Source organism: Sinocyclocheilus rhinocerous, unplaced genomic scaffold (genome assembly GCF_001515625.1).
Source record: "Sinocyclocheilus rhinocerous isolate Xijiao unplaced genomic scaffold, SAMN03320098_v1.1 scaffold160, whole genome shotgun sequence".
Classification (NCBI taxonomy): Eukaryota; Metazoa; Chordata; class Actinopteri; order Cypriniformes; family Cyprinidae; genus Sinocyclocheilus; species Sinocyclocheilus rhinocerous.
Genome location: NW_015624563.1, coordinates 49,407 through 62,179, shown reverse-complemented (window position 1 = coordinate 62,179; position 12,773 = coordinate 49,407). Strand labels below are relative to the sequence as shown.

The 12,773-nt window shown below is 34.8% G+C and overlaps 1 protein-coding gene across 1 annotated transcript in view; it reads right to left on the bottom strand.

Annotated features, from left to right (window-relative positions):
- Window positions 1–4,956: 4,956 nt before the first annotated feature.
- The window catches only part of LOC107743110 (phosphatidylinositol 4-phosphate 5-kinase type-1 beta-like), a 9,983-nt gene continuing 2,166 nt past the window's right edge, over window positions 4,957–12,773 (bottom strand). Inside the window, exons 2-11 of the mRNA XM_016556235.1 lie at window positions 11,251–11,403; window positions 10,524–10,820; window positions 10,243–10,439; window positions 8,908–8,988; window positions 8,767–8,815; window positions 8,593–8,677; window positions 8,345–8,485; window positions 7,094–7,217; window positions 5,858–5,963; window positions 4,957–5,723 (exon numbers count right to left, since the gene is read on the bottom strand). Of these exons, the coding sequence (XP_016411721.1) occupies window positions 5,721–5,723; window positions 5,858–5,963; window positions 7,094–7,217; window positions 8,345–8,485; window positions 8,593–8,677; window positions 8,767–8,815; window positions 8,908–8,988; window positions 10,243–10,439; window positions 10,524–10,820; window positions 11,251–11,403 (1,236 nt within the window). The 3' untranslated portion in view covers window positions 4,957–5,720. The remainder of the gene's footprint in view (window positions 5,724–5,857; window positions 5,964–7,093; window positions 7,218–8,344; window positions 8,486–8,592; window positions 8,678–8,766; window positions 8,816–8,907; window positions 8,989–10,242; window positions 10,440–10,523; window positions 10,821–11,250; window positions 11,404–12,773) is intronic.

The window sequence follows — 12,773 nt, the reverse complement described above, 5'->3', positions numbered from 1 at the left end:
CGCAACTATAACGACATGTGAATAATCCCGCCCACTCTAAAGCGGTACTAAACTGCAGTGGAAACGCAAACCGAGCCAAACCGAGCCGTGCCGTGCCGTACTGAGCCGTACCGAGCCGAGTCGTACCACGCAGTGGAAAAGCGCCATAAGCACCTTCCAATAACAACACAAATGAATCACATACTATGAATGGTACAGTCAGCAGTGTTGTGACCTCACTCATACAGGCATGTCTGTATACGTCTCCACGGCCACGGCTCTCAATACACTTACATTAGACATAATAATAGCACAATAGCACTTTCACAATATCACTGCTGGTGTAACCACTTCACATTACAGCAGTTTAAGAGAAGCATTAAAGGCGTATTTAACAACACTGGCGGAATATACTTTCTGTGTGTGTGTGTGTAATATGTCAGGCCACTTAGAAAAGTAGAACGTAGAAGTGCACCTTTCATCAGCAACCCACACAATTTAAAGGGATAGTTCACCCCAAAACATATCCTGTCTTCGTTTACTCCCCTCCTGTTGTTCTGTGAAACATGAAAGACGACATTTAAAAACATTTTTTTTTTTTTACATTTTTGTTAACAGTCACCAAAATTATTTGATCACCAACATTCTAAAATACTTGCATATTTGGAAGAATGTTGGTAACCAAAATCATTTAGGTAACTGTTGACTAAATAATATTCTTCAAAATATAAATAACATTCTTTGATGTTCCACAGAAGAAAGAAAGTCATGCTGTTTTGGAACAACATTAGGGTGCGTAAAGGATGGCCTAACTTTCATTTTTGGGTGAACTATCCTAAATAAGTGTAATTTATGCAGCACAGGTTTCACACCAAAGTGTAATACTAAGGATTAAGGGTTTGTATGAAACAAGATATAAGCAATAGTCTAAAATCATGCATTACCAAGCACCACTAATAATAACTGAGAAATGCACCTGTAGTCATATTCTGCTGATACTGTGCTTCCAAACGGTTGACCTACATGAACAAATGAACTTTGTCCTCCACTCTGACACAATGTAAAATCTGCTCGGGCACGTCAGACTCAGTCGCATTGCATTATAAATATACTTTATTTTAATGAAAATTATAATAATAAGAACTCAGATAAACCGTATATTGCCGTAGTTGTGTGTTTTTTAGTCACGTTGAATCAATGAAAGCTGTTGAATCTTCTGTTTATTCAGCTGCAGCGATAGGCATTTTCTGGGTTTCTTCTGCGAGGCGTATTTGGAGTTTCAGCGCGAGAGCGCCCTCTGGCCTTTGTATGGAGATTTACTGCTGATCACAGAACCGTGCTTCACTGAAAGATACGCGTGACAATTGCAGCTTCTGTCGAATCGCGATCTCGATTCCATTTCGATTTATCATGCAGCCCTAATGAACAGATTCTGAAATATGCCTGAGGAACATTAAATAGCACCAGTATCAGAAGTGTTTCCTATTCTACGAAAAGCAGACACATCAAATAACATCTATTCAAAACCAGTCACATCCTGAACAGTATTTTTTAGAAGATACCAAAAATGTTCCAGTATTAGTAACACCATGAAATAATAAGACTCTTAATATCTAGAAACTTTTGCAAGGCTTGTGAGAATAGACTTAGATTTCTCTGAGAACACTCATCTAATGAATTTTACCGCATAAAGTTCAGAAAATCCCTAAAGTCGGCTCTAGAGAAAGGAAAAATTGAAATCGCGTCATATGACCCCTTTAAGAACTCAAATGCATTATGAAACCAGACGCAACAAAAGCGATTCCCTATTTTTAGTCTACTGCTTCTGCTGTGCTCATATTAAATGCAAGCAAACAACCTTATGTTTTAAACCTTGTATAAATGTCAGAAATTCACAGGTAAAGGATTTTGTGTATGCTTGTGTAATTCGACTATTGTCCAAGTCTTTTAATGCCTTTACGCAAGCGCTGCTTGGCAGTGTAAGCCGGGGTCTTTCTCATGTGTTCGGCTCACGCAGAATCACCTCTACATTATGCAATGCACATGTACTGCTGTTCTCTGACAGATGTATATTCAATCATCATATAAATCATGTAATATTTCAATCACACCTCAGACAGCGTCACTGAGTAAACATATGCATAACCCTGTAGTAATGTTATTCAAGCAGCAGCACAGAAAGGGAAACAGTCCCTTTCTAACCACTGCTGTCCTCATGCGAGTAACTCTGAGTCACTGTCCAAAACTATGAGTCCATCACATTCCACACCTGGACTTGACGAATGACAGTAAGACACTGAACACAGAATAATGTTTCATGTACTACCAAATACAATTTCATTACAGTTCAGAGTTTGGAATAATTGAGATTTTATATATTTTTTTCCCTTTTGGTCACCACAGCTGCATTTATTTAATAAAAAATACAGTAAAAATAATTTTTATGCTGATTTGGTGCTTAATTTGATCAGTTACTATTGTTACTCTTATTATTAATTAATAATAATAGTTCTGATATTATGAATGTTGAAAACAGTTTTTCCTACTTTTGGAAAAACTACGTAACTTCCTACTTTCCTAAAGTTAACATACTTATTTTTATGTAAACTGCATAGGATTCCTTGATAAATAGTCATTTTAATTTGAGGATTCTTTGATAAATAGTAATTCTTTTAAATAAAAATCATTTGTAAGGCTATAAATCTTAATTACCCCAAAATTTATGAACGGTTGTGTATTACGGTTTACACAAAAATATTAAGTGGCAAAAATAGTTTTCACTAAATAAGATATAATAAGAAGAAATGTTTCTTGATCAGCAAATCATCATATCAGAATGATTTCTGAAGGATCATGAAGACTGGAGTAATGATGCTGAAAATTCAGCTTTACATCACAGTAATAAAATAGCATTTTTTAAAATATATTCAAACAGTTATTTAAAATTGTAATAATAATTCAAAGTATTACAGTTTTTACTGGACTTTTAATCAAATAAATAAATACAGCCATGAACATAAGATACTTCATTCAAAAACATTTAATAAATCGTTGTGCATATAGACAGACAATTAGATCTTAAAAAGTTTATATTTTAAACATTAAACAGTACATTTTTAACAAAATGTAGTGATTTTGATATGGGTCTTTGGGGGTCCTCTCTATGATATCATTTCCTGTTTTATGTTTTTCCTACATGTTGTTTAGATTCGGCAGACAAGTTCAAATAGCCTATAAGCAGTTTATTATTAGCCTATTATTATTAAGAATAATCAAGATTATGCGAAACTACTGCTGCTTTTTGAATACAATTTCTTAGACTTTTTCTTAGCTTCTAAATTGTTTACAATTGAAAAATTCAATCGATAATTAATCATAAAATAGATTTGTTTACCAAGATAAAAAGTAAAATAAGCTTAGTTACACTTCTCAGCATCGCAGCGTATTGACATGAAACTACGCGTGAGGGGAATCACTGAAGTTTCGTGAGAAACATGCAGGACAGGGAACATAATATCATGACATGTAACGCTAGGCCTAAAACACGCTGCTAACTGCGTTCAAGAGAAGACGAAATCAAATACAAGTCTGAATTCAAGTTCACATTAAAAGCGCCAGTTCTATGTTCATCTGACATTACTTAATTTTATCCGCCTCCTCCCCTAAACAATAGACAACCGAAACCAGTCAACAGGGAAACAGCAAAAACACCAAAACTCGTCCAGAGTGAAAGCACGTACCTTTAGAGGGTCCAGTACTGAAGAGCCATCAACTCTCGGAGACACGCGGGGTCCGGCAGGATCTATGTGTGACTGGACACTTAAAGACAAAACACTCAACAGCTCGATTCTGTGTACAATCCCAGATTTCCTGAATCTCCCAGGTATGGGCGTGTCCAAGAACTCGCAGGTGAGTCCAAACAGCGTATTCCCAAGTCACGTGACCGCTCTGATTCATACCTGTGCGCATATGTCTGACCAGCTGATTGAATCATACCACATAAGCCTCCATATGGATCATATGTCATCTTTAAAGTCTGATGATTTAAAAGTATTGTGTCGTGGCTAGATGCTTTGAAACCTTGTGTTATCATAAGGGTCAGAATATAAAATGTAATAAAACACATTACATTTGCTGAATGTTAAAATGTTTTTTTTTAAAAAACAATTTATACAGATAATTATATTCCCTGCATTAATCATACTTATTATGATTTTCAAGCTACACTGTGATGTGATAATTGTGAATAATTCAGATGTTAAGAAATGCCCAAAGTGATTTGAAACAAACAAAAAACTGCTAAAGAGGTCATTTTCATAGCTATGTAGTTAAAATCACTCAAAATATCTTGCTGCTCAAATATGCTTATGGTGACATTTAGCAGTATTTGCATGATCAATTTCCCTATCTTTATATTTAAATGTTTTTTAATCATATAAACTTACACATTTGTCACATTTCACATGAATTGTGCTGCTTGAATCAACATTCTTATTCTAATACATATATAATATAAAAATATAAATATGTATAAAAGATATATTTTTTTTTTCGGTTTGAGACCAAAAATATGCATATTATCCTTTAAAAGGGCCTTTATCTCCTTGTAATAAACATATTCATATATAATACAATATATCATATACATAATATATTAGTTTGAACACCATTACATTAATATAAATAAAAAGTAAAATACTCGTGCTTATTCAAAGATTATTTGTCCTACTGAAACAAACACAAATACACCCCCTAGTGGACAGCATGCGACTGTAACAGTAACAGATGAAGAGCACTGGTGTGAGAGTGAGACATTATAACTGCTATCTTTAATTATGTTATAATTATAAATAAGTATTAGAATAACTTAAAATAAAAATGATTAGTGCATTAATGTGTCTTGCAGCTCGTCAGTCATATTGAATTATATGGATAGTATTCACACGGTGCTCATGTGATGCAGAAAAAGTGGAAAAGTTCTTCTGAAGATGCAGCATTTAATAGCATAATAGCAGCTAAAAACATTCTACATAAAAGCGCATTTAATTCATATATTACTCTAATCAAAATACATTTAAATTTAAATACATTTTATAAAACGTTTTTAAAGATTTATGGTATTTAACGTCTAAACCCATGTAAATCTTTAGACAAAAAAGTAACATTTACCATTATAATACCCCCATGTCATTATATTATGCTGATTGTGCATCAAAATCACATGAGCAGACATAATAATCAATCCATGCTCACTATTGACAATGTTACTAACTTTTGGTACTAGTCACTGTACTGTAATGATTACATGAAATCATTACTCACACAATACAAGTCAGGAGTGCTCACAATATAATTATACCAGTGTTATTATATAATAAACTTATTTCTTTGTTTGTATGACACATGCTTTAATCAGGTATCATGCCTTTAACATGCATACCAACCAGCGTGTTTATGAGACCGTTACAGCACACTGGTCTAATGGGAGTGTAACTATTATTATACAACAAACTTGTGCTTGCAAGTAGGTACAAAGTGCACAGACAGTGTAAGGCACTGCAGTACTATAGTGTGGCAATCGCTCTGCCATTGTTTCAAACATAAGGCCTTTCTCAGTCCATGTGTATTAGCAGCTAGAGATATCCGTTGTGCAAAATTGTGGCGGGTGAGACAGCATGTCCACTGTTTCTACATCTAGTACATGTTTGGATGGTCCGGTCCACTTCAGAAGGCCTCACACTTCACTAAAAAAGAAAACAATATGAGCCACAAACACGGATCTGGAGCGAATGACACAAAAGAGTTTGAGTTCCAGGGGAACTTCAGATCACGTGTCATTTGGTGAGAACCAATGTGACTTGACTCAACAATTACTGACCAAGTAGACGTCCAGACCGGACTCAGGTGTGCTCGCCTGTGAGTCTGAAGCAAGAAGAGTGCTATCCTCCAATGCAAGAGTCGAGCTGGACGTCCTACGATCATCTCTGAGGACAAAAAACACAGTGACATCAGTCAAACAAGAAGGTGCCAATCACATTGTGTTTAGCTAAAAAAAAAAAAAAGGAGAGGAAGATCTGTAACGGAATATGGAAGTTCATTTTGATTTAAACTAATATGCAGAGGTGTAAAGAGTACATGAAAACAATACTTTGTACTCAAAGATGCACTCAAAGAGACATGCCAGTGAAAAATAAGAAAGAGTTGATTTGAGAGGAGAGCAATAACTTTTATTTTCTAAAACCAAAATAAAACTGAAGACCTCAAAATTGCAAAAAAATAAATAAATAAAACAATATCCTTCAAAAAAAGTCTCTTCAGTATAACAGATAAATAAAATAATGATAAGTAAAATGAAAAAGTCAAAGCCTTCTTGCACTGGCTGTGCTGGTTTCGGCCTCATTGCCGGCTGCAGTCATGCCCTCATCTCATATCCACCTTATTTTTCAACGTGAATAAGCCGTTTTCTGTGAATGTGTGAGACTTCCGGTTCATTCGCCGCTGTAGGGAAATAACGAGAAGAATAACAACGTGCAATAAACGGTAAAACTGTTTGCACTACTAACCAGTGTGTTCATAATTAAGATAATACATTAAAAGAAAATGGTAAGACACACCAGTTTGCAATATCAAGCAGCAAAATTAGCTGTATTGTACAGCTAAAAATAGCTGGAAGCGGATGAGACCAGAAGCCAGACACATAAAATTTATGTGATAAAACACTCTCACGGGAAAAATAAGGTGGATATAAAACACCAGTGATTCACAGCTACTTGCTAAGAAACTCACATTCACATAAAGTAGCCTTGTTGACAAGTTTGGGTGAGTACGTGCAAAACGCACAAGATATAGTACTTTCAGTGCCCTGTAGTTGGCGATATCACTTCTTTTGCTGCAGAAAAAGCTAGGTGCCATGCAAAATGTAATGTGTAATTGCAACACTCATTACAAATGTAGTGGAGCAAAAGGTACAGATGCTTATTAAAAAATATAGTGAAATAGGGAGCAAAAGTTGCTAATATCTTTGTTACTCACTCAGTAAAACTACCAAAAAGTCTTTACACCTCTGCTAATACGTCTGTCTGATGGGAAAGTGTGTGTGTTTGTAGGTAAACACCTGGTTTCTGGTTCAGTCTTCACATCATCTAGAGAGGAATTAGAAGACATAGTGGCGGCTGAAATCGCCGCGTTGAGTCTGGTGGAGCTTGGAATAACATCAGGTTTCTGAGAGGAGTGTGTTTCTGTCAAAAAGAAGCAGCATTGGAAGAAACGATGAATCTTGAATGTGTAAAAATATGATATTGAATGGAAACAAAGGTACACTTTAGCATACTTAAGAGCACTTATTGTATTAAGAGTACTTATTAAACTGTAATGTATTATAGTTAAAATTGATATTAAATGCAGTTAGTTGAACTTTAGTGTGCTTTTTTGACCCACTTAGTTATATTTCTATTATCTTTGAAATGTGGTTAGGGTGCTTGAATGTGTAAAAATATGATATTGAATGGAAACAAAGGTACACTTTAGCATACTTAAGAGCACTTATTGTATTAAGAGTACTTATTAAACTGTAATGTATTATAGTTAAAATTGATATTAAATGCAATTAGTTGAACTTTAGTGTGCTTTTTTGACCCACTTAGTTATATTTCTATTATCTTTGAAATGTGGTTAGTGTCACGGTCAAGGTGTTTGGAGGCAGGCAGGATGACAAGGATTCAAATCAATCAAGGTAATTAACTAATAATGAGGACAGGAACAACCAAATAAGGACACAGGGGCATTACAGTTAGGGTGCACTGCTGAATGTACTGACAAGCATTTATGGTAAACTAAAATATACTTTAATGTCAATTTTGTTGAAACTTGTAAGTCGTGTATTTAAATATACTTGTAATTACACATTTAGAATGATGAAGTTGCAATTTAAAATATATTAGCTTTAAATTTAATATCAAATAACACACTACGGTTAAAGTTATAATCTAGTACTTTAGATGCGCTATAGTGTTAGTCAACACATCAAAATAAGTGTATTTCTTTAAAGATATATATACTTTTAAGATTTGAAGTAAACTGCAAGTGCACATTTAATACAATGAAGTGCACTATTTGTCACAAGGGATGAAATTATTTTATTTCAACAAAGATAGATCCATTTTCAGTAATGAAAATTCTGTCATTATTTACTCACACTCATATTGTTCCAAACTCCATGGCAAAAATAACAGCATGCAGGTTTGGAACGATTTGAGGGTGTATAAATAATAATAGAATTTTCATTTCTGGGGGTGGACTGTTCCTTAAAGAAAAAACGTATGATTTTTATACGTGTGTATTAATTCTCTTCAAAGTCAATAAGCACCTGTATCATCGAGGTTTTCCAGGCTTTGCGCCCTCCTCTCTTCTTGACTCTCTTCTTTTACAGTCGACAGAACTTCCTGTGAGGCCGACCTATACGGCTGGATAGAGTTTTTCTTCTTTCTCGAGGACGCACCACGGAGAGCTAAAAGTAAAAAGAAAGAGGGGAAAATGTGAGGTTTGGTACATCATTTCAAATGATCATATTCATTCAAACTGAATTCCATTGTAAACAATAAGCATTAAACTTACGGTGAATCTTTTTAAATACTGTGGTGCCCATGAACTTCAGGAATCTGTCAGCGTAGAAATTAGGTCTATGGACAGATACTGTGTCCTAGCATGCAAAGTAGCAAAGAAATCATGATAAAGTTCAAATAGAAGTATATAAAAATATATTTAATGTAAAAAAGAAAAAATACATACGCCATCATGCACAAGAGCTTTCCACGAGTGCTCAACCTTCTTTATAAATCTGTATATATGAGATAGAAATTTTCAATATTCAAATAAGTCATCATTAATTGAAATAGTAATTATTCTTATCTTTTGTCAGGTGATTCATACCTATAGGACTGCAGGATATCAATGATCCCCAGAAAGATCAGCAACTTCTCGTCTTTGTGTTTAGCAGGAATGCCACCCAATCTAGAACAAAAACACATGATTATTTCAAAACTAATCCAAGGTCAGTCATAAAACGTATTAGAAATATTTTAGAAACATGGAGGACATATTTTCAGCTTTTCAACATTATTCAACATTTCAACATAATCAGAGAAGTTTTATTTCACATATATATGGTAAATTTTTTAAATGTCTCACAAAGGATGAATTTATTTGACCAAAAATACAGTAAAACTAGTAACATTGGAAAAACAATTATTACATATTTCTATTTGAATACATGTTAAAATGTGATTTTATTGCTGTGATCAAAGCTGAATTTTCAGCATCATTACTCCAGTCTTCAGTGTCACATGATCCTTCAGAAATCAGTCTAATATGCTGATTTGCTGTTCAAGACACATTTCTCATTATTATCAATGTTGAAAACAGTTGAGCTGCTTAATTCTTTTGTGGAAACCATGATACTTTTTTATTTTCAGGATTCTTTGACACATAGAAATTTCAAAAAGCAGCATTTATTTGAAACTGAGATCTTCTGTCTTTACTGCTGTCATGTTCCCTTTTAGTTTCAATTTCACCTTGTTTTCATGTGTTTTGTTCCTGTGTCCTTTGTTCTATCACTAGTTTGTTGCCGTAGTTACTCATTGGTTCGTTGATTATGTTCGCCTGTGTCTTGTTTAGTTCCTCATCAGCCTGTGTATTTATACGCCCTCAGGTTCCTCAGTCCTTTGTTCGGTATCAACTTTGCATGTTTTGTGTAAAGCTGTTGCGGTTTCTGCTACTCTTTACATTACTGGATTATGTTCATTTGTTTTTATTGTTAATAAAAGTATTTAGGCTGCACATAGATCCATGTCTCCTCTTCCTTGCCTGACCCACCATGACAACTGCCACTTTCAATCTATTTAATGCATCCTTACTTAAAGCTGCAGTCCGTAAGTTTTGCCTCTTTGTCGCCATCTCTGTTTGAAAACCTGGCATTGCAGCTGTGTGCGTAATTATCTAGCTTGCGTGGGTTGTGAGTCGGCACGGCTGCAGCGGAATCGGGCTAAAGTAAGGCGATAGTTTTGAACACTGGCTGGTTATGTACTTGCACAAATATTGATTTTGGATCATTTTGAACCAAAAAAAGTTACGGACTGCAGCTTTAATAAAATTACTACTTTCTTTAAAAAAAAAAGTATTGACCCCAAACATTTGAACAGTAGTGTACAAATAAATATTTGGCATGTCTGACATTCTTTGTCTTTAATTTCTCTCTACTCCACTCACGTGTCGTCATCGGCATCAGGAAGAGTCTCGGCTGCTTTGCCGTCTCCTTGAATGGACTCGCGGGCTGTGGAGTACAGGACCTTCTGCCCACCCTGACGCTTACTGTCCCCTATCCCGCCTCTCCCCCTCAGCTTCCTGTCCAGAACATGGATGCCCAGCAGCAAACTGTAGTCCATGATTTTAAAGCTTTCCAGCACCTGTGGAATAAAATGAATGGAAATCATAACCACAAACCACTTTTAATCCTGAAGAGCTCTGCAGTGATCAACAACACGACTCACCCGACAATCTCTCTGAAGAGTCTTCACCAAGGCGTTGTGCGTGTCTGCATCAAAGTAAAGACCTTCGTGCATCTCCTGGAAGTCCAGGTCTTTAAAGGTCGGGGAGGGTTTGGTGCGCTCCTTCCGTGACGCTCTGCGTTTGTAAGTGGAGCCCTTTAAGTCATACTTGTAGTGCATTTTCAAAGAGCGAGGCAGGATATTGTTCATCACCACCAATCGGATATTAACGCCGCCACATTGAATACAGTACAGCCCGTAAAACTTCGGTAAGAGGGTCCTCGGGTTCTGATTCAGATTCTGCAATCAGGAAGGACAAGATTAATTTTTAATCTAGAAAAGAACATTTATCGGTATAAAAAAAATTCTGTAAATTTAATGTACAATTGTCAGAAAATAGTGGAGGCCAAGCTAAATGCAATATTTTTGCACATTTAATAATTAAAAATAATCACAATTTGACAATTAAATAAAATTAATTAATAATTATATATTATATTACATAGGCCTAATATTTAGTGTTTTAATGTGTTTTAATATGTAGTGTAGTCCTGTATTTCTACAGCAAACGGGGCCATAAAACAACTGTAAAGTAACTGTGCTGTAAAATTATTAACCGTAGTTGTTTTTTTCTCTATTAATATAATAACCGTAAATATGAGCAACTGAATTGAGATAGCAGTGTATAGTGCAGTTTCTTCCTTGTTATTGTGGTGATTGTGTGGCTCACCATGTAGTAACCTGGAAGCAGCTTCTGCAGAAATTCAGCTTCTTTGTGCTGCACAGTCTTTATGATGAACTCATCGTCACTGGTTAAGTAAAACCATGAACTACTCGCTCCAGGGTTTGACAGCTCTATCAGAGGTTCTTTACAAATGGAGTACTGCAGATGAAAAAAAGATGCATTATTAATGCAGATTCGACAGAAAACACAAAAACAAGTGCACTTGGATCATTTTCATTATATAGAAAGTAAAACTAAAAATGAAAATATTAACAAAAATGGCACACATATTAAATAATATATAAATATTACTAAAATAATATTGCATTTTTTTTGTCCCCATGACCGCCTACTGCAGAGTGTAAAAATATCAAACATGTACAGTACTACAGTACATTTATCCCTCCAAACTAACTCTTTCACAATAATTTTCATAAATTATAATTTTGAATATTCATGATAACCTTACTGCATGAAGGCCTCCATTACAACAATAATGCACAAAACACATGCCCATATTTAACAATCAAAAGAAAAAATAAGAAATTATATTTTGCATTAAAAAAATTATGCTCATTTTTTTCATGAAAATCAAGCACATTTTAAAACCAAATTCTTGGTAACGTAATGTGTCCAGAAACATTATTATTATTATTATCATCATATTTTTTCATCATTCTCATAATACATTCAGTAAAAAATCTTGTCCAGACAATTAATTTTTTTAATTAAAATGAGTGTAAATAAAAGATAGTACCATACATACTTAGTAGTATTAATACTTTATAAATAATAATAAATATATTTATTTTTCAATCAGTCAAAGTATAATTTCATATCAAATTAATAAACCATTTTAATTATTTAAATGTAAAATAAATATTTTAGATATACAGTGGGTATTGAAAATATTCACCCCATTTAAAATAACCACATTTTGTTGCTTTGCAGCCTGAAATGAAGTTTTTGTTTTATCCAGCTGTATTTACTCAGTGCAACTTATAACATCCAAGTGAAAGATAATAATACCAAAATGTCAGAAAAAAATATATAATAATAATAATAAACCTAGAATCACTGAGTTGGAAAAATGATCAGCCCCTTGTGTCAGTATTTTGTTGAACCACCTTTTGCTTTAATTACAGCCTTTAGTCTGCTGGGATTTTTCTCTGCTAACTCTGCACATCTAGACTTTGCAGTATTTGCCCGCTCATCTTTGCAGAACTGCTCAAGTTCAGTTAAATGTGATGGTGAGTGTTTGTGGACTGCAGTCTTCAAGTCATTGCACAGATTTTCAGTGGGGTTTGAGTCTGGGCTCTGACGAGGCCATTCAAAGACATTCAGCTTTTTCTCCTTCAGCCACAGTGTGCTGAGTTTTGCTGTGTGCTTTGGGCCATTGTCATGTTGGAAGGTAAACCTTCTTCCCATTGACAACTTTCTGGCAGAGGGCAGCAGATTTTGACAGTATTTTGCCCGGACTATTTGTCCTTCTATCCTGACAAGTGCTCCAGTCCCTGCTGCAGAGAAAC